We start from the raw sequence: 22,748 nt of genomic DNA, 5'->3' as shown, positions 1-22,748 counted from the left end.
CACATTAGCTACTCAGGCATCTACTGTGACATTAACGGAAGTTATAGTATATCATAATTGGCTATGTTTACATAATGTGGTAAGAAACATAATGATTTACAAGCAAAATTGATAAATTCACACAATACGTAAACCACACAAACCTAAGACTATCAATATGTATTACAAAACTCCAAGGGATTACCAGATGGCAGAAAACCATATTGTTGTAGCACGGGAATAACGAGAGGCACAAGCAAGCTAGTGGCAACAGCTCTTTAATTCAGGGTGAGACTTCAGCAAAAGAACACAGGCAACAGCTTTCCTTATATACCTTTCGGAGGCGACCAAGAACCAATCAGAATTCACTTTACATTTGAATTTCCCGCACAAAATAGATACATACATAACACCCCTCCACTCCCAGAAGGCACTTATCCTATCTATTTACATATTTACATACAAAATCACACAGGTGACCAGGGGGTGTCTTAATCCTGGTTGACCTGCGCAGTTCAGTTGTTGGCGAGGCGTCGAGCCAGTCGGAGGGACCTCCCGTCTCTCCCGGCTCCGCCAATGGAACCTCCTGGATTTCTCCGGAGGTGTGGCTATCTCCAGCTGAGAGTGTCGACTCGCTGGGGCGGCGCTGGAACTCTGGGTTGCCAGATAAGTATTCCGGCTTACTCGGGCTTGAGGTAGCTGTGTCAGGAAGACTTTGATAGTTAGGACAAGAGTTTTCATTTTGTAAATGTTTACGCAATTGATCGATATGTCTGCTCCAAATTTTACCATGCCCTATATCAACTGTGTAAGACTTTGGACCGGTGATTCCTACTATGGTTCCCTCTACCCATAAGGGCCCATTGGTGTAGCTTCTAGCAAAAACTGGTGTTCCTACTTGGAATTGTCTTAGTCCTCCCCCTTCTCCCGTGAAGCTATCGGAGGAGTAATTGGGATGCAATCAGTCGAGAATGCATCTTAGCTTTCGGCCCAGTAAGAGCTCGGCTGGGCTGTGGCCCGAGGTTGGGCACGGGTGGCGTGCTGTACCGCTAAGAACTCATCTATTCTAGCTTGCATCAAGCCAGGAAAGAGCTTCTTTGGCCGTTCTTACAAATCTTTCTACAAGGCCATTCAAAGCCGGATGAAAAGGAGCAGATAATGCATGTCTTATGCCTAATTCGGCCAGGTAGCCCTCAAATTGAGTTGCTGTGAATTGGGGCCCATTGTCGGATACCAGGATGTCCGGCAATCCGTGTGTTGTGAATGGTTTTCTGAGTACTTTGATTACGGCCTCAGAAGTGGTAGATGGCATCAAGGCAATTTCGAGCCACTTAGAATATGCATCTACAATAATAAGAAAGTTCTGGCCATGGAACGGGCCAACGAAATTGATGTGAATCCTCCCCCATGGCCCCTTTGGTTTTTCCCATTCCCGAACGGGAGCTATGGGAGGATCTGGGTGGGACTCCTGGCAGGGCCTGCACTTCCCCACCCACTCAATGACATCTTGGTCGAGATGTGGCCACCAAACATAGCTACGAGCTAGGCCTTTCATGCGAACAATACCAGGGTGTCCCTCGTGCAACATTTCTAGAACTCTGTGCCTTAACCGTGAAGGAATGACCACCCTGTCTCCCCACAACAAACAACCCCCCAACATTGACAGTTCATTTTTTTTGTTAAAGTACAATTGAAAGTCACCACCGTCCACCTTGGTAGGCCAACCCCTCGTTACCCAGCCCATTACAATGCGCAAGACAGAGTCTCTGGCAGAAACCCTCGCCACCTCGTTTGAGGAGATGGGGCCCAGGGAAACAATGTCAAGAAGTAAAACCGGGGCTTCCGGAGTCGGGTTGTCCAACAATTCGGGCAAGGGGCATCAGCTGAGGGCATCAGCATGTCCTAAGGTTTTGCCCGGCCGGTGGAGTAGTCTGTAAGAATAAGCGGCTAAGAAAATGGACCATCTGGTCATCTGGGGGGAAAGAGCAGCCGGGGTCGGTTTATCTCCAGCCAAAAGTCCCAAAAGAGGCTGGTGGTCCGTAATGAGTTCAAAGGTGCGACCAAACAAATACTCATGAAATTTTTTGACCCCAGCTACAGCCGCTAATGCCTCCCTATCTAGCTGCCTATAGTTCCTTTCAGCACTAGACAAAGTGCGAGAGTAATAGGCGATGGGCGCCTCTAACCCATTCGGCAGTCTATGGCCTACGCCAAAGGGGGAAGCGTCACAGACCAACACTAGGGGTAGTTCAGCATTGTATTGAATAAGGAAACTGTCCTCAGACAAAAGTCTCTTTACTGCGTTGAATGCAGCCACTTCTCGTTTGCCCCAAACCCACGGAATGTTTTTTCCAAGGAGCCTGTGCAGGGGCTCCGCAACGGTGGCTTTGTGTTTTAAAAACATCGTATAGAAATTGAGAAGGCCCAGAAAGGCCTGCAGTTCGGATTTTGACTTGGGGGTGGGCGCGCTTCGGATGGCCCTGACTTTGCTTTCTATGGGGTGAATGCCTGTGCCGTCGATTCGGTAGCCTAAGAATTCCACTGATGGAACCGCTATTTTGCATTTTGCTCATTTGAGTTTAAGTCCCGCTTCTCTGAATCTGGTTAGGACTTGTCTAACCCTCTGGCCTAACTGAGTCTCGTTTTGGCCACTAATCAAAACGTCATCGAAATACGGGACGACACCCGGGAGGCCTTGTAGAAGGCGCTCCATTGTGCTCTGAAAGAGCCCAGGGGCGATGCTGACCCCAAACTGAAGTCTGGTGCATTTAAAGGCACCTCTGTGAGTTACTATTGTCTGTGATTCTGCCGTAGCGTCATCTACAGGCAGTTGTTGGTATGCCTGCGCAAGGTCTAGTTTTGCGAATAGCTTGCCAGGCCCCAGGGAGTGCAGTAGATGGTGGACTATCAGAACCGGATAGGCGCTCTGTTGCAATGCCTTGTTAATCGAACACTTATAGTCAGCGCAAATTCTAATTGAGCTGTCCGGTTTGACTGGCATGACTATTGAGGTTTCCCACTTAGCATGATCTACGGGAATTAGCACTCCTTGCTTAATGAGTTTGTCGAGCTCCGCATCAATTTTGGGCTTTAAAGCAAAGGGCACTCGTCTTGCTTTCAGTCTGATTGGCGCTACATTGGGGTCTAAATTAAAGGATATTGGGGTCCCCACGTAGTTGCCTAGAGTCTCTTCAAAAATGTCCCGAAACTCGTGGAGAAGGGTTTCTTTGATCCACTGATGCTGTGAACGCCCATGAAGCCCATGCCGAGGGCTCAGAAGCATTTCATGCCCAGTAGACTTGGTAGGGGCTTGCTAACAACGGTCAGGGGCAGCTCTTTCTGGAACTTGCCGTAGGTGACCCGGAACGTGCCTACGCCTTCAACGGGAACTCGGTTTCCCTGGTAGTCGAGGGGGCGGATTTTCTGATGGGACAGCTGGGTTTTCTGGAACTTGGGCAGGAGCGCCTTGAGTGTTGTCCAGGACATGATCGATAACGTAGACCCGGTGTTGATTTCCATTTCGCACGGTCTGCCATCGATTTCTACTTTCGTGTAGACTTTCTCATCGTCGGTTGTGCTGGCTTGGCCGATTCTCGTGCTGTAGGTCTCCCGCTTTTGAGGTTCACGCCGTTTTCTCGCGCTGTCATCTTTGATTGGCTGTTTTGAACGAGCCGGCTCTGGTTGGTCGCGGTAGTCACATGGCTTTCGACTACGCGGAAATTGAGCTCTGCAAATTCGTGCTAGGTGGCCTTTCCTGTCGCAACGCCTGCAAATGGCTTCTCTGTATTTACATGAATGTCTCTCATGATCCCCGCCGCAGCTAGGACAGTTCTCGTGGCGGCGGCTTTGTTCGCTCAATTTCTTTTCTGTATGGAAGACATCCTCGTCCAACTCTTCCTCTGTGCTGGTTCGCACCTCTTCTCTGTGAACGGGGGCTGTTTTCGGCCCGTCTTTGCTTGAACTTGGTCACTGCACCGCTTCCGAAGCTTTCGTTGATGCCTCGTGTGCTCGGGCTGAGTCTAGCGCGCCGGCTAGCATTAGGTCTGGCTTGGCTAGAAGACGCCTTTGTAACCGGGTATCTCGAACCCCGCAAATCAATTGTTCAAGCAGTGCGTTGTCCAAATCTCTGTAGTCACAATGCATTGCAGCTTTTCGAAGTGTGGCCACATAAGCGCTGACCGGCTCTCCTTCTTTTTGAACTCATTGCCGGAGTTCGTAGCGCTGTACAAATTTGGACAGAACCGGAGCATAGTGAGCTCTCAGGTTGGCCTGTGGGACGTCCCAGGGAACCGTCTGGACTCGGGTTGGCTCGCAGAGGGATTCGGCCATCTCGAATACGTCTGGCCTGCAGTGGCTTAAGAACAGGGCCCTTTTTCTGTTTGCTGAGAGCCCTTGCATTTTGCTCGCTTCCAAGGAGCACTCGAACCTGGTCAGATACGATCCCCACTTCTCTTGGGTTGGGTCGAAGGGTTTTGGCAGAACGTAGGCAGACATGCCGTGTCTCCATGTTCGCTAGTCACCCTGGCTGAAACTCAGAGCTCTTTTTGAATTGCTTCTTGTGGCCTCTATCCCACCTTCGTCGCCAATGTTGTAGCGCAGGAATAACGAGAGGCACAAGCAAGCTAGTGGCAACAGCTCTTTAATTCAGGGTGAGACTTCAGCAAAAGAACACAGGCAACAGCTTTCCTTATATACCTTTCGGAGGCGACCAAGAACCAATCAGAATTCACTTTACATTTGAATTTCCCGCACAAAATAGATACATACATAACACCTATCATAAATTCACACCCTTTGCTACCATCTAGCAATCATCCAAGTTTCCATGGCCTAGATGTTGTATATTATAATCTAATCTGTATATTATGTCATGTCTATATTATTATCTAAAAGGTAGAGTGAAGCAGGAAAATATGATGTAATGGGCATCAGACAGCGAAAATATACAAAAGAGCTGCATGCCGTCAACAAAGAGGCCCAGCCTCATCAGAATGATGAAGAAAGGGAAACAAAAATAGAACTAGCCATCCTTCAGGAAGTTGTTGTGTAGGAATCAGCCAAGTGCCAAATAATAATACTGATATTGTAGATATTATCCCCACAGAATTGCTGAGGCCTGTACCACCCATAACCATCACAATGTTATACCAGAAAAATTGGGAAATGTGATGGAATGTGGACCTGAACACAGAAGGAGGAGCATTTTGCCAACTCAGAGCTTTCCCAAGAAGCAATCCAGATTAAGGAACTGCACTGCCCAAGCTCGATAGGGGAAGGGGGAAGAGGTTTAAAGTTGCCACTTCCTAGAATCTCTCAGGATATATATTTAGTACTTCTATCTTAGTTTAACAAAATTCCATCTATTGAGTGATTTGGATTGGAATGGATTGGAATGGATTGGATTGGATTGGATTGGATTGGATTGGATTGGATTGGATTGGACTCAGCTGGATCTCACTGTCTTGTATTTGGGCATGGGCCTACAGGAAAGAAATATACATCCACAGAACTGGAAATTATCAGTATTCATTCCATTGCTAAAGAAGATCAACTCCTAGGATTGCTACAGTTACTGCACAGTTGTCTTCATCTTTCAGGCTAGCAAGATTCTCCTTAAGATTATACAGTAATGTCTGGAACTGACATTCCCATCAAAAGGGAAATACCAGACGTTCATACTGGCTTCAGAGGGAGGTTGTGGCATTTATGACCATATTGTAAATCTATCGAAATCATGAGAAAATCTCAAGAATATCAAACGAACATTCACATCTACTTTATTGACTGTAAGAAAGTCATTGCTTATGTTAATTATGACAAGTTGTGGAGAGCCCTAGAAGACCTGAAGGTGCCAATTCATCTGGTCAAGTTAGTGCAATCATGTACACAAATCAAGAAGCAAATATGCAAACACCTTAGGGAAATACTAATTGGTTGAAGAAAGAGAAAGAAATACAACAAGGTTGCATTCTTTCACCACTCTTATTCAACCTGTATGCTGAAGTGATCATGAGAAAGCTAGAACTTTAAGAATCAAAAATCAGAGTAAAGATTCAAGGAAGGAACAACAATAATCTTTGATATCCTGATGAATAACACTTCACTCAGAAATTAGTTCAGCCATGTCATGTGCTCAAACTCATTGCAAACGGCAGTCATGTTTCGAATAGTCAATGGTAAAAGGAAATGAGGCCCCTAAAAAAACATGGTGACTAGACACCATCAAAACTGACACCGGGTAGAGCATAAAACAAGTGATAGAAACCATACAATATCAGAAAATGTGAAGAAAGCTGGTCCATAAAACCTCCAAGAACTGGACACAATTGAATGGATAGTATCATCATCATTTTAGCATACTGCATGAACCAGGTGTCAGTCATAAATCATAGGGTTGAAATGGCTCTTGCAGGTTATTTATTCCAAGACAGCACAGCACAGGTATCCTCACACCATCTCAAATAGCTATCCAACCTTTCCTTGAAAACCTTCAGTGACAAAGCATCCATAACTTCAGGAGGCAAGTTGTTGCATTGTTTAATAACTTTCACAAGTCAGGAAATTCTTCCTTATTTCACATTTGGATCTCTCACTGAAAAGTTTCCATCCATTGTTTCTTGGGAAACATTGTGTCTTATCGTCAGACGCTCTGGATTCAGAATCTCTTCCTAACAATATCCCTTCACGTATTGGAAGACTGTTATCACATGTCCCTTAGTCTGCTCTTCTTTAGATTAAACATTCCAAGTTTCTTCAGCCATTCTTCACAAGATTTAACCTCCAAGTCTTTTATCAACTTTGGAGTTCTTCTCTACATTCTTTCCAGTTCCTCAGTGTCCTTTTTGTATGATGGTGACATAGTATTCCAGCTAGATCTGACCAGTGCAGCAAATAGCAACAACTATTGCTTCCTATGTACTTCACACTGTACTTGATATGGCCCAAAGAAGCTTTGGTTTCTTTGACAGCTTTGGCATATTACTGTTTCATGCTTTATCTGTGTTCTGTCAAGAAGCCAAGTTCCTTTTTTCAAGTACTACTACTAAGCCATGTAATGCCTATCCTTTCTTATGCATCCATTTTTTTTCCTGCCTAAGTGCAGAATGTTATCACTGAACAACTTCTTGTTGGACAGAACCAAATTATCAATATCAAAATTCTTTTGAATCTTGAGCTTGCCCTCTGGGGTGTTAACAAGCAGCTCAGCTTTTTGTCATTCACACATTATATGAGCATTCCTTCTATTCTTTTATTGTCACTTTTGTAGCTGTTAAAGAGTATCCCAGTGCATAGTTTTCCAAGTAGGACATAGATTCACTAAGGACCACATGTTAATTATGGTTGTTCAGCCAACTATAAATCCCTATGATTGTGGGGATATCTATATATCCCTATATCTATCCCATATTCCAGTTCCAGAAGGAGCCTGTAGTTTATTTTAGCAAATAAAATCTAAATATACATCCATAATATTCCCCTAGTCTAATCTAGTTACCTTGTTAAAGAGAGCAATATGATTCCTTTGGCATGATCTGTTTTTAATAAATCTATGGGGGCTTTTACAATCCCCTATTTCTTTCAACAAATCACAAACTAGGTTTAACATTACAGTATATGTGAACTTGGTCACATATAAATTTGCAATAACCCTAAGAAGGGTTTACTTACGAGCTAACAATAGCAATACCTGCAGCAGGCAGTTGATGCAAAGTAATGAGTCTATTACTGAGGCTAGTATCCACCCTCATTCCAAACCCCAAATATTTAAACACACATTACACATATAACCATTGTGCATAAATCTAGCATTTGTACATAACAATAGTACAAAGAGGAATGCTTTTTAATGAGGAAGGAAGTGACATTTATGATCACCACTTTTGCATAAAGATGGGAGATGTTTTTTTTTCCAGGACTTTTTTTACCACCAGACCTTAGTCATAATAGTTGAAATGGGTATTATATTGGCACATGCAAAGTATTTTTTTCCTTACTTTGTCATCATAGCCAACACACCCTTACATTTGTATACCGTTTTTTTTTAAGTTATAGCATATCACTTATAGACTTAACGGTCTGGTGCCTGTCATTTTAGAAATGAATCATTGAAGGGACCAATTGGAACAAAAAAAACCATCCTCTGGTTACTGGTAGTGAATGGCAAATCCTCCTACATCGCTGCCATATCTCATCAATATGTTCTTTGCCTGAGATGCCAGGCTGCCTGCCCAAACATACTATGATAAGACCTCCACCTTATTTGCTCAGGCTCCTTGGAGTTCAACAGCCAGGCTCTCTCTTTAGTGATAGCCTATTAAACAGACACATTCCTTTGAAGTCTCCTCTTCATTTTGAAATCCAATTTTCCCCAGCAAATGCAGAAGATGTGATTGGGGGTAACTATGGAAACTAAGCTCAGGAGAGAGAGGAAAGACTTGAAGAGAGTTGAAAGAGCAGCAAGGTTAAAAAAAAAAAACATAATCAAAAGTCAGGCAATACTTTGCCATCAGAATATCAACAGATCAGGAAGGTTTGCTGCAAAAACTGATTCTGTGAGGTGTATTCTTTGTGGCTGAGATCCAGGACCTGTCATGGGAGGTACACACTTTTGTTCAACTTATCCTTTGTCATAAACTGGAAGGATATCTAAATGCTCAAATGTATTGAAGGCACCCCCACCTCTTCTGTCCAGACTACATCCAAATCTTGGCATGTCTGCTTTCTTCCAGCCTTTTCCAAAAGGTTAACAGCTAAGTGTGACAAGGTTAAACTGAGGCACCAAACTCAGTGGCCAATTTCTGATATTAATCCAGATTTAATACAATTGAGGAAAGATATAAAGAAGTACAATAGCAAACAATTCTTTGCTATATACCTGCAATTTTGTATATACCTGCACAGAAGAAAGGATAATCTAACCCAATTAAGCAACTATCTGGCAATTCGCTTCATGCAGTCCATCTGAGAAGAAGAATCATTAAAACATAACAAAGTTTAGTTTATAATGTATTTTTAATGCTATGTGGGACACCATTTAGATCTGGGCACTAAGGTGTCTTATTTTGTAGAAATAATGGTGAGCAATTTCTCCAATTTTTTTTTTCAGTAGAATGCAGCTTGAATTCACACTGAGAGATTTGTTATCTCCATTCATTTTGAGGTTTCACAATGTCTCACTTCCTTGTGGTTTCAACAACTGCCAACTCTTACCTTTCTCAGAAACCTTGGAAGGCTAAAGCATTCAATAAGAAAAGAGGTGCCTTTGAGTATATGTAAAGTGCCAGATAAGCTAGGATTAGGTGTAGTGGTTTCCACTGCAAGGGAAGTATTTTTAATTGAAGTGAACCCCAGCAACAGGGGAACTTGTATTTCATCTCTCCAGGAAACTAAACTTTCCAATACAGTAATAGTTAAATGAAGGGAAAGGGTTGTGGACATATCTTCTTTCCCTGATTTTCAACAGAAATATATGCAAAAAACATATTTCTCTACACAATTTTGTTTTTTGTTTTTAATTAATCTGCCTCAAAAAAGTACTTTTTAAATGGAAAGTAAGGATTAAAATATACTTAAATAAATTGTGTCAATTGAGCAATTGATCTGAGAACATCACAGATGCAAAAATTAAGTATTGGAACACTCATATTATTTAGTCCAGCTTATTTAGTCCAGTTCTCTTTGTGGCCAGCCAGATATTTTTGGAAAGCCAGCAAGTCACAGATAAGGGCAAAACAATACTTCTTCTTTATTCCCAAGAAAATAAGTCTCTCAGCTAGGTTGCCATCATTACACCTTGTGGTAGTTTCTAAGCACTGTTTGCTACATGTACAAATGTATCTTCTACCATTCAGCTTCATTGGCTGTTCAGGTTTCCATGTTGAGAAAACCTTCTGTAAAGGTATAAATATAACCCTTTCCTATTGGTGCCAAGTACTAAGAGTGATATTTTCTTATCTTGGAGACATTATGGTAATATGAGAAACGCTGTTCATTATTAGGTGGCCAAGTGTGTGACAACTACCTCTGAGTGATTCCATATGGTTTGCAAAGTATTTCTATATTCAGAACACATAGAGATTATATTGTGATCCTTGCAAATTAAAGTCTCCCTCTTTATTATTGCTAACAGACTCTTTCTATTTGAATTTGCATAATACGTGCAATTTCGTAACTGGATTAGTCATTTTCTCAATTCACACAATTCAATTGATGAAAAACTAAACAGGATGGATTTATCCAATGTATTGTGCCATTAAGAAAAAGAACCCTAAGGTTAAAACTAAGCAACTTATTCCGTTGTGCAAATACGATTATTAGATCTTTCACTCTCTTGCTTATGCATATTGTGCAAAGCCAGCTACTATATTAGAAATACCATTTTTCCTGTAAATCTTGAACCTAGGATTAATGTTTTTCTTGACCTTACTGAAGAATTGCACAAAGGCAATGCTTCTTGAGGGGGCAATTAATGGAATAAATTTCAGTAGTCCAAATAGGAGAGTGATAGCTAGTAGTGCTTTTTAAAAAGTATGCTTCCCGTGAGGAAAAAAAAAACAAACCAAAGCAATACCTGTATTAGAGCAGTTGAAAGCTTATATAATAGTTGCAAACTTTTGATTTTCTAAGAGCTTCTCATCAATCAAATTTTCAGTATATAAACTTTGACAAGATTCCAGTTTTCATTTTTGAAACTGGGGAAATTTCATTTCAGCAAATAAGAAAAATCCACTTATGGTGGAGAAGATCAAACAAAATCATGTTTGATATTTTAAATATATAGACATTAACTTGCAAAAAGTAATATTTTTACATATTTTAACATTGCTTGAGGCTAGCACTCCTAACATACTTAAATAGGAGTAAGGCCCATTGAACTATTCAGCTATATTTATGCTGGATTAGATACTGCCCAGATCCTTATTCTAAAATTTTACAAACCCTAGGATAGATGTTCAGAGATTATGTGGATTTCTCTCTGATGTTGGACATCAGAGGTAGAATTTGCTATCAGTCTCTCCTCTTGCTGGTATCAAACATCAGATTTTTAAAAAATCTCCTTGCCATACTCAGTAACTGGCTCTGTAGGAGATGCTAGAGACTGAAACAGGGTGCAAGAATCCTAAACATTCCCAATTGTCATGTTCTTTCCAATGTACCTGTTGAAAGGGGAGATTAAATGAGTTACTAAATGGGTATATTATTTTTCTTCAGCTAACCAAAATTTTAGCCAACCAAAAGCAAAGAGACAAACTGTATCTAAATATGAGGAGCAGAAAAGGTAAATAGGAAAATCAGGAGAGATGGGTGCAGATACTAGCCACAGCTTTTGAGGGACAAAAGGGAAAAGTCCAGAGAAAATGCACACCAGAATAGGTAAAGATACAATATATGCTCTTGTTCCTTTTATTCCTCTCCCCCACCGTTTCATTGACAGATGGCTCTTGGTTTAAAGCTGAAGTGTTTATTGATTCTTTCCCTTTGCCATCAGAATATGAAATGGAGCTACACCTCCTTGTCCCTTGGATGTCTTCAGCACCGCAGACTTTCTCCCAATATCTCCTCTAATGACTTTTTTATTGACAAGGCAGAGTCTTAATGAGGAAGTTTACCATGCCATATATGTTGTTAAAGGCTGCTTAGGAAGAATTTCTTTTCACACTTGCATCAGGAACAGAACTAGCATTATAGCACGACAAGCAGGAGTTGATTTATAGAGTATTTGCAGAATACTATGAACAAAAGTGGTAGAGAAGAAAAAGATCTGGGAAATATCAGCTCAATTAGTTGCTTCATCTAGGCATTTCCTATGTTCTAATTTAGGTACACCTGATTTTTAAGTCCTTACATCTGGAACTTGGTTACCTAGAATACTACCTTTGCCAATATTATATCCAGTATCACATTATTCCTATTTCTATCTTCATTAATTTGGTGCCCTTGTTATATATTAGCATAATATCTCTCAGGATATCCCAAAGGTGCTTTTTCAAAAGGCAAATTTTGGATTTTTGTTTTTTCCTTAAAGATATTTCGCTTCTCATCCAAGAAGTTTCTTCAGTTCTGACTGAATGGTGAAGAATGGAAAGGTTTACATTCCTTGCAGTCATCTGATCTTTAGCACTCTTTTTGAAAGTCATTGGAGGTTTATCTGTATCTTCAGGGTCACCTGAATAGTGCAAAATCTTCCAGGATAGCAACAGAACTTAAAGTTATATACCATTTCATAGTGCTTTACAGCATTCTATCCTCTCTAAGCAATTTACAAAATCAGCATATTGCCCCCCAAAATTTGGCTCCTCATTTTACTGATCTCAGAAGGATGGAATGATGGTTTAACTTTGAGCCGGTCAGGATTGAACTCTAACAGTGAGCAGACTTAGGCTACAATATTGGATTCAAACCACTGCAGCACCACGGCTCTTGCCCTAGCAGGATAGCCAAAGGTACCTGGGAATTTCAAACCTACATTCCTATACAAAATAAGATTGCACTTCTGAGAACAAAGTCAAAACTCAGACGTACAAATGCAGAACATTTTCCATCATGAATAGACCTTCTTCTTCCATGTAATAATCATGCCTTCTCATTCATCCTTGGACATTAGGGCTGCTAAATCAGGGCTAGAAAAGTTTGAATTATTACTATATACCAATAAAGAGATATATGCAAAATTTTCCTGCTATTTTGTCATAATGCAAATTTTTGCAGCTCAGATCTGATAACCCTATTGAAGAGAGACATAAAGGAATATTGGGCAGAATACTGCATCGGGTTTTTGTCTTGTGCAGTTGGCCTACAAAAGCAAGATGTATTCTAGGAGGAAAAAAAGTGCAATAACACATTTATGTAATTCACAAAGTCATTCTAAATCTATATTATATTAGTTGGCATATAAAGCATGAGTAATGTGAAACGGAAAGCAACTGGTCCTGATTACTGATGTTTAGATCATACTTAGGTATGTAGTGTAGAAATCTAAAAATCATAGACTTAGTGCGATTAATCTTCCTGATTATTAAATCAACAATGTTAAATATCAACTTGCTATGTTCAAACATAAAATAAGCACAGAAGGTTTTTTTCTTATTATGCTAACACTGGGTTTAAATAAATTAAGTGCCCTATGTCAACAAATATTCCAGCACACTATCCATTTTTTACAATCTGTGAAAAAATCAACCACTGTTCTGTTCTGTTTCCTTTACAGAGTTCTTCCATACCAAGACACTTGTTATGGCATATGGCTTGATTTAACTGAAAGCTCTGGAATCATTTAAACAACCTTTTTTTGCCCCACAGTCATCTCAACCTGCAACCCAATGCCACACTGATCTTTTTTCTTTAATGTAATTGGATTCAGTTTTCTGTTTTGTATTTTATAAACACTACTCTCCATTCTAGTACTTAGGCGGAAATATTTGAAGAAATTTAAATGTTTAAATAGTCCTACCCTCATTCTATAATTCTATATAATAAAATATTGGTGTGACTATAAAAAATAATAAATGGCTCTATTTAGGTATGCCAAAGCCACAAATCCTTTTGCTTAAAAAGAAAAAGAGTGAGTGACATGTATTTATTATTATGAGACATAAATAATACAATAGTTACTTTGATATAACACTTTTCATTTACAATCTAATCCCAACAGTTACTTAGATAATGCACTTTTCATTTGCAGCCTAATCCCAAATGTATCCAAAGAGTATAACCGCCATACTGAGAATGGAAAGAAAATCTAGCCCCAAGGTTCGTCTATTATTTTCTTACAATATCCATATTATTTGGTGGCTGACGACTGTATTGACCTGTGAATGGCATGCTGGAATAGCTCTCCCTAAAGCGAGTGAGTACAGGATAAATACTAAATGTATTGATTTAGTAAATCAAATAAGTAATTGTAGTTTAGTAAATTTAGTAAATTTGATTCGTTAAATATAATTAATATAATTTTCTAGGTCTTTAATAATTTCTTCTTCTTTCGCATTAAAAATTATAATAGTGGCAACATATGAAGAGATTATACATCAAGGCAGAAGAGACTACAGTTGGTCCAGAACGCAGCTGCGCGAGCTGTCGTGGGTGCATCTAGGTACACCCACATTATACCAATTCTCCGCGAGCTGCACTGGCTCCCTATTGGTCTCCGGTCACAATTCAAGGTGTTGGTTATTACCTTTAAAGCCCTACATGGCTCAGGGCCAGGGTATCTTTGAGACCGCCTTCTACCGCATAACTCCCAACGATCGATAAGATCCACAGAGTTGGTCTCCTCCAGGTCCCATCAGCTAAACAATGCCGGCTGGCAGGCCCAGGGGGGGAGGGCCTTTTCTGTGGCTGCCCCAGTTCTCTGGAACCAGTTACCTCCTGAGGTCCGGACCATCCCCACCCTATTGGCCTTCCGAAAAGCGGTGAAGACCTGGCTTTTCCAGCAGGCCTGGGGCCGTTGATCTTGCTCTTGCGAGATCCGGTCATGAATGGTATGAATGAGTCTTAATGTTTTTAATGTTTTTAATTCTTAAATGTTTTTTATATGCATTGTGAGCCGCCCTGAGTCTTTGGAGAGGGGTGATATACAAATTGAATAAATAAATAAATAAATAAATAATTCTTTTTTTTTCTGGATGGGAATTGCAGTTGCTTTTTCCTTTAATCCAGAATACAAAATAATCATTATTTAATGGGTCTGTGGCTACAACTCGCAACTTTTTTTTTAGGACTGTAAGAAGGTGTTTAATAGTATTAGAATATTATCAGGTTCCCTCCTCCCCCAGGGATCATAATGAGAATTGAAATAGGAGGTAACTGGAAACCCAATTACTCCTATCCCTACCCTTAAATTATTCCTAAATTATGATTCTTCAGATTCCTAGGGAATATGAAAGAGAAATATTATTAGTCTAAATGTGAATGCTAGGGACTAAAATAATCAGTTTTATTTAAACCTAATTACATTTTGTTCTAGTGAAGTTTGACACCATTCAATTTTCATTCAGAATTCAGCAATATGATTTTTGTGGTGTTCCAAAGTCACAAAAATAGAACTGATATACAGCATAAAACCTGTAGATCAGGTGTTGCTCTTCTTCTGGTCTAACTGATAAAGAGTAACATATGGAGAGCTGGAAAACAGAAAAAAATAACCTTTGGTGGGAGAGTGCAAGTTTGGAAGATTTGATTTTTATATTAAAGTTGATACATCCACACTCATATTCAAATGACAACTAATCAAATGCACAAACACGTGCACAGTGAATCAAACCAATGATCAACAGCTATGTATCGCTATCTTGCTTGATCTCATAGAAAGTTCTGGAATCAGAAATACAGAATAAATATGTAAAATAAATAATGAATATCTTGCAATATTATTCCAAGTTTGTCCATTTGTCTAGTGCAGTGGTTCTCAATCTGTGGGTCGGGACCCCTTTGGGGGTCGAACGACCCTTTCACAGGGGTCGCCTAAGACCATCGGAAAATACATATTTTCAATGGTCTTAGGAACAATTTTATGGTTGGGGGTCACCACACCACGAGGAACTGTATTAAAGGGTCGCGGCCTTAGGAAGGTTGAGAACCACTGGTCTAATGGTTAATGCAGCAGGCTAGAAGATGCAAGACTGTGAGTTAAAGTCCCATTTTAGCCATGAGAACCAGCTGGGTGAATCTAGGCCAGTCACTTTTTCTCCATCCAACCTACCTCAAAGGGTGGTTGTTTTAGGGAAAATAGAAGGTGTGCTGGATATGTTCATCCCTTGAGTTATTTGTAAAAATAATAAAGATGGGATACAAATAAATAAATAAAATTAAAATAAACATTATGCAAACACCCAACCAACACAACACCCTTGCTAGCTCCTCAGTGCATATATGTTTGCAGAAATACAGGGAGGTATAGATATGCAAAAACAGAAACCATTTTATACATATAGAAGGGTAAAACATGTTTAAATGACACTAAAACTAATGTTCATTATTCCAGAGGATAATTTATAGAAAGGCAGAGTTTAAAGATTAAATGTGTTAGGAAAATTAACCCTTATAATTTTTATTTTCTGCTTATGTAACTGATTAAATAAAAAAGAAATCTATAAAACATATGTGTACCAATAAACAAGAGGCGTACTTCATAAAACATTTGTAAGAATGTATCAAGAGACAAAGAAGTTTTCAGCATTAGTTATAGTTTCAATTCAAGTTATTCATTCTTGGTATCAAATCACATAAAATAAATAGGTTTCACAACTAATAGTTTTCATTCTTAATCTATGTTGATATACTTTAATAGAAGTCATGTAATAATTTATAAGATAATATGTCCATACAGAACAAAAGTATTCACACTGCACACTTAAATTGTCATTATTATTCCATCTTCTCTATGATTTTGAAAAGTGCTAATTTTAGAGGGGGAGAGGAATCTTAGCTACTTTTAATAGCATCCTTGATATTTTATCTAGTTTCCTTTCTCAAAAAAAAAATGGGATCCTATGATCAGTATACTTTGAACAGTGTAGCAATAGTATTAATATTGCTTTCCTCCCCAACAGATGACTAGAGAGAAGGAATTCATAGAATTGTCTCTGATGTTTCGCTAAAAGAGGATTCAGGGGCTATGAATCTTTCCAATCCTCACTGTCCACTCCAAAAATGCTATCTATGTTCACACAATATACTTATTATTAATTAAACTATGGTTTACTCAACTCACTCACTTTTCTGGATTTGTAGCACATATTAAGATATAAACAAAGCATAAGCTAAGAAGTACACTGACTGGGTTTATATAGCTTTCTAAATAAAATGTCATTGACTAATTTTTGGTATAGAGTGTCATGTGAAATATATTTAACATTCAGTCATTGAAGTGCCTGACTTTTCATCTTTCCACTTGGTTGGTCTTGACCTGAATGTATCTTCCCATAGTTACAAAAAGATAATTGGGAAAGATTCAGCCTTGTCCTATTTCTCGATAAATTCTCATCAATATTTTATTTTCCAAAGAACCCCAAAAGGGAAAAATATCAATCAATAAATTAGCATTAATCCAAACAATTTCTAGCATACTGGCAAATTTAGTTATATGAATTTGATGTGTCACTTGTGTTGCTTTAATATGCAAATCAAATTCATGTACAGCAATCTGCCAGCACAGCATAAATTGTGTGGGCATTCTAAGATATTATAATGCCAATTTCCAAAGAGAGAGGGGGGGAGGGGGGGAGGGAGGGAGAGAGAGAGATCTTCATCTGTGCAATTCTTTCTGAGTGTTACCTCATCTACTTCAGTGTAACTGATGAACCCCCAAAGTCTGTGAAATAATATTAGAGGACTTTGGTAGATGAACAGAGTGCTTTTCACAATCATAGCCTGATCTACATACAGTATCTGCATTAAGAAGAATGTTTTCCAAGGGAAAAAATATTTCTTTGGATACCTTTCCTAAATTATCTCATTCATCAACTGTTCTTTAAGGAGAAAAGAGGAATATACACCACCACTCCAAAAACCCCATAACCTAAAAAGCTAGATAAATACTAACATAACCATACTGGAACAGTAATCGACCCATTTAATTTAGCTTTAGGTTTTCCAGCAAGGGATCAATATGCCAAAGGAAAATGATGCTGTGCATCCTCAATTCCTAGCATCTGACTGTAGCTTTTCTCCAAACAAGATGGTTACAATCTCTGCCTTCCGTGCACGCCCTGAAGGCCTCTCTTCCGTGCTGATGCCTGATAGCACCCGAATGGCTCGTAGCGTCCTTCGTAGCCTGGCACTGTACCCTCTCCTTAAATCTTCCCAACCACCCTCATGGCGCCCTCATTGGCCAGCTATACTGAATAACGAAACGACCAAAGCAGTCTGGCGAGGAGAAGCAAGTCCGAACTGGAGGAAATCAGCTCTGAAGCGGTTAATTTCTCGGGCTCCCAAATTGATCAGCGCGGGGACGTCAGCCTGAAATGAACTTGCCTTGTTCGCCGAGGTTCGAAGACAGCGGAACTCAATCAACCACGGGCCAAGCGGTTCAAAGCCGCAATTCATCCCTCCGCGCCTCTGAAAAATGGGAGGTGACAGTTCATTTTGCCAGTGACAGTCTGTCGGTCTCGCTCAGTGCTTCTCCCCCGTCGGTGGCGCGGCGGAGGTAAAACGCTTGTTTTCTGGTAGCCTCACTTTGTATTCCACTCAGCTGAACAGGACAGTGTGAGATCAAAGGTGGAAAAATCTCCTATCCACCTGCTATTCCGGTCCCCTCTCTTCTGCCAACCAATTTTTTTACACAAAAGCTGCACCCAGAAATAGAAAAGTGTGTTTCCTCTCCCCATTTTCTGTATCCCATATTTCCTATTTCTATTTAGAGCCGAGGAAATCTAGTCAAATTAGTGCAGCCTTATATGGAAAGGGTCCAATTAAAGGTAGGAGAATTGCCCATCTAACTCATATTTAATGTTTTAGGTGTTTGTTTTTCTAGTTTTCCTTTCAAATTATACAAAAGCAAAGTGTAAATAAATAGCGTAGTGAATCAGATTACATAGACTAGTATGCTTAATATCAAAGGCCCAATATAACTGAGTTAACCACTTGTAGTTTCCATTAATTTTCCATGAAGTGTATACTAATGCTCAACAGTGCATGGTTCATCAGGAATAGAGGGCAGATATTTCAGAATACATCTCCAAGAATCCCTTGCCATGGCTGGTTGGATCTAAAGCATCTGTTGCTCTTATTTCCCATAAGGCTTAACAATGCACAACTCTCTCTATATCTCTTCAGAAGTAACTGAATGCTATGGGGTTTCCAGCCTATCCAGGATGAAAGCAATCCAGTTGAACTCATTGGGATTTCTTCTAAAAAAAAAACCAAAAAAAAAAAACACCAGAATATCAAGCAGTCAATGAGCATGTTATGCCCTAAGAATTTCCAAGGTGTTATCATATATAATGGCAATATGAAATTATAAAACCATAAAGTACAAATGCACATCCTGATGATTGTGTAGAGCTATAAACAGAAACAAACTTTAGAAGATTAAAAAAATAATTAAACCGTAGTTATTTTTTTTATTGGAAATTTCTTTGGGTTTTTTTATTTCAACATCAAGTTCCATGATAAACATATAGTATTTGAAATACTTATCAGACATTGTTTTCTTCTTATATTGGATTTTTATTCCAATTTGATTTTGTGTAATTCCAAGCAGCATTCTTAATGTTTTCACCCCCTTTTCTCTTTTTGCCACAACAACCCTATGTAGTGGGTTAGAAGAGAGAGAAGATGCCAAGACCGGCCCAAAATCATCCAGCCAGCTTTCATGGCTAAAAGAGGACTAGAGGACTTAGTTTTTAGTCCAGCACCTTAATCCCCACATAAACGAGCTCTGTTTTACAACTACAAGTGGGATTTGGCTCCAGTATGGCTGAACAGTTGCAAGCACAAGTACTTCCATTATTAAGCAACATGCATGCATACAGATTGAAGACGCAGCATTCATATACAGATCACAGCCTCAAGAGGTTTATACTCTTATTAGTCAAGGCAAGAGAGTGATGAAAGAAATTATGGAAAAAAGGACAATAATCATACGGAAAGGAAAGAAAAAGTGGTTAGGGAAGCCTCAATCCTGGGGCAGTGGTGTCGGTGTCCCTCATCATCACTTTATCTTGTAAAATAAACAGTCAATCCCAGAAACAATTGGGCAGGAGGGAAAGTATTTCCAAATCTGATTTTATAAAATTGGCATTGTGAAGAGGGAGCTGTAAACCTAGACAAATGGAGTAGAGCTGGAATGGTTATTATATTTTCAAGCTCTTGCATGCTGACAAGCAGGCCCAGTGGGGTTCAGTGGTGAAATTAGTGTATGAAAAAGCAGCCAAGAAGACAGGTCTAAAAGATGGACTGGCAGCCATGCACTGAGCTAAGCCATCTTGGAGATAACAGGTTGTCAGTCATCCAAGTGCTGCTTATACATAACATACCGCATTACTGAACTCCCACTACTGAGAGAATTAAACCTGTCTACACACACACAAACATCTCCAGTGTTCTGATTACATTTACAGAGGTTGTGACCTGCACTTCCGTCTCTATGGAAACCTCTTGCACTGCCAAAATGGAGTCAGAGTTGTTTCACCATGGGTGGCTCATCTTTAAAGGTAAAGAGACTTTACTAACTTAGCTCAGAAGGAGCCCACCTTTTGCTCTTTCCCTACCCTCAGACTTTGCAGTTTCAGAACAAAGAGATAAGCTAAAAATAAATTCAGATAAAAGGAGCCGTAGAGTAAAAAAAAAAAAAAAAAAAAAACCTGGAATGGAAAAGTAAACATTCAGATTACCTCAAAATTTATTAAGGGGCAAAGAGATAAAGCAGCTGTCTGAAATCTGATCTTGTCCAGATGTATTTAATTATTGTGGCCATAATAACTGGGTGATCATGGGAGATGAAGTCCAACATATCTCGAGACAGGGAAGTTAAGGGAACTTGGGTTTAAATGCCCTATCAATGTTTAATGTCAACAGACTAGTTTCTAAGTTGGTCATTCACGGCATACAATGAACTCAGTGGGATTTCAAACTGTCATGCTAAATATGATTAAAAGTATACTTGTATCTTATTAGCCTAATTTATGTCTCAAGGTTATCGGGAGGATATATTTGGATGATAAGTATAATACAATAATCCTCATACAACCATTCATTTAGTGATTGTTTGAAGTTACACCAGCATTATATGTGCATTTTTATGGACACAATGTGAATCTCACAATCGACAAATGGCTGCAAAAGTTGATGGAGTTAGCAGAGATGGCTAAATTGGCTGCTTTGGTTAAAGAAAAAAATACAATTAATTTTGTTACTACTCGGAAATCGTTTTTGGACTTTGTGCTTGAGGTGGAAAAAAATGAAACTTTGATTTAGGGTTTTGCTAATTACCATATTTTTTGGAGTATAAGACGCACCTTTTTACCCCCCCAAAAGGGGGTGAAAATTTAGGTGCTTCTTATACACCGAATGTAGCCCTCCCCACCCACTGGCCCCCACCCTTTGGGACAGCAGTTACCTCCTTGCAAGCAAACAGCAAGAAAAAACAGCTCCTTTCAGCTTCAGCATAAGTTAATTAGCACAAGTTGATTAGTTCAGCCTCCCGACTCTCAGCTGATTTGCTCTCAGCTGTTTTGTGTAGGGCTCTGTTGCTTGCTGGAAAGAGTGCTGGAGCAGATTTTTTTTTCCCCTAGCTATGCTGAAAAACAAAACTGAAAGTAAAGCTGTTTGTTCTAATGAGGCAAAATTGCTCAGAGACAGAGAGAGATTTCTTTTTCTTTTTCCTCACCAAAAAGGGTAGGTGCAAACAATGGGAAATTTAGGGCAAAAGAGGAGAGTTCAAGATTTTAAATCACAAAAGAAAAAAGGCAAAAATAAAAATGGGAAGGGAGAAAAATAAATGAAAGACAAAGATGTTATACATATTTAGAATTGAAATATGAAATAAGTAAGAATTGAAGTAAGAAATAAATGGGAAATCATGATTGTAAAAATGAAATGAATAATAATTGGAATATTTTTCTAAATGGGCAAAACTTTGGATTATTAGGAGAGTTTAAGATGTGAAAATGAGTAACATAAGGGGAAAGCTTCATTTAACTAGGGAATTGTAATAATTGAGATACTATTAATTGTATATTGTGTTGAAAGCAGAAATGGTTAAGTTGTGGTTTGGAGGAATATATAGGGGAAATTATTTAGTTTATTATTATTATTGGTACATATAATTAATTGATTTGTAAGAAATTGGATTGCATGGAAATAATTGGAATATTCATGTTCATATTGATTAATATACAAAAAAGATAATTATATAACTAATTGATTTATATAAAAATGTTGAATTTGTATTAAACAATTGTAATATTACATAATTAACCAATGTGAGGATGGATATAAAAATAGATGACAATGGGAAGGGGTATAATATAGAATTGAAGGGAAAAATTGAATTTGATTAAGATTAGAGATGAGAATGAAGGGTAATATTGGTTTTTTTAAAAAAATAGATGAGGAATAAATATGGCAAAAAGGAAATATAGAAATTGTAAATTTAATTGAAATGACTAAACACTGTTTAAATTTGTGAACCAGCCAAATACTCTGTTCAAAGAAAATACATTGTATGTTTGTATGTGTGTTTGTCTAAAAAATAAAAAAAAACTTTTTTAAAAAAACAACAACCAAAAAAGGTAGGTGCATCTTATACTCCTGTGCGTCTTATACTCCGAAAAATACAGTAGATAGTTTGATGTTATATAAATGGCTAGTATATATTATTATATAAAAGTAAAAAGTTGAGGTTTCATGTTATTCTACTGCCCCCAAAATAGTTGGAAATCAATGTTTTTCCCCCCACTACCCTGTTCTTTTCTCTATTCCCCTTTTCTTCCTCTATTTTATCTTTTTCATCTTTCTTTATATTTTTGTATTTTATGCTTTGATAAATTATTACAAATTTTTGAACTCCAAAGTTACACTGGCATTGAAAAAAGTGACATGATCAGTCCTCACCACCATCACACCATTCCTCACAGTCATGTGATCAAAATTTGGGCACTTGGCAACTGTCATGTATTTACAATGGTTACAGGATTCCAAGATCACATGTTTGCCATTTGCAGCCTTCCCAGCCAGCTTTCAACAAGCAAAGTTAACGGAGAAACTCAGATTTCCTTAACAATCACATGATTCACTACTTAACAACTGCTGTAATTCACTTCACCATG

At 39.0% G+C, this 22,748-nt stretch overlaps 1 protein-coding gene and 1 long non-coding RNA gene across 2 annotated transcripts in view; one reads left to right on the top strand and one right to left on the bottom strand.

The window, feature by feature from the left end:
• The window catches only part of SKAP1 (src kinase associated phosphoprotein 1), a 443,107-nt gene extending 424,967 nt beyond the window's left edge, over positions 1-18,140 (bottom strand). The window contains exon 1 of the mRNA XM_034415558.3: positions 17,953-18,140. Coding sequence (XP_034271449.1) covers positions 17,953-18,024 — 72 coding nt within the window. The 5' untranslated portion in view covers positions 18,025-18,140. The remainder of the gene's footprint in view (positions 1-17,952) is intronic.
• Positions 18,141-19,790: 1,650 nt separating this feature from the next.
• The window catches only part of LOC148114081 (uncharacterized), a 73,714-nt gene continuing 70,756 nt past the window's right edge, over positions 19,791-22,748 (top strand). The window contains exon 1 of the long non-coding RNA XR_015733792.1: positions 19,791-20,132. This is a non-coding gene — a long non-coding RNA (uncharacterized LOC148114081). The remainder of the gene's footprint in view (positions 20,133-22,748) is intronic.

This window comes from Pantherophis guttatus, chromosome 4 (assembly GCF_059756535.1).
Source record: "Pantherophis guttatus breed Tessera chromosome 4, ASM5975653v1, whole genome shotgun sequence".
NCBI classification, from domain to species: Eukaryota; Metazoa; Chordata; class Lepidosauria; order Squamata; family Colubridae; genus Pantherophis; species Pantherophis guttatus.
The sequence above is the reverse complement of the archived record's forward strand: the minus strand, read 5'-3'. Positions and strand labels throughout refer to the sequence as shown.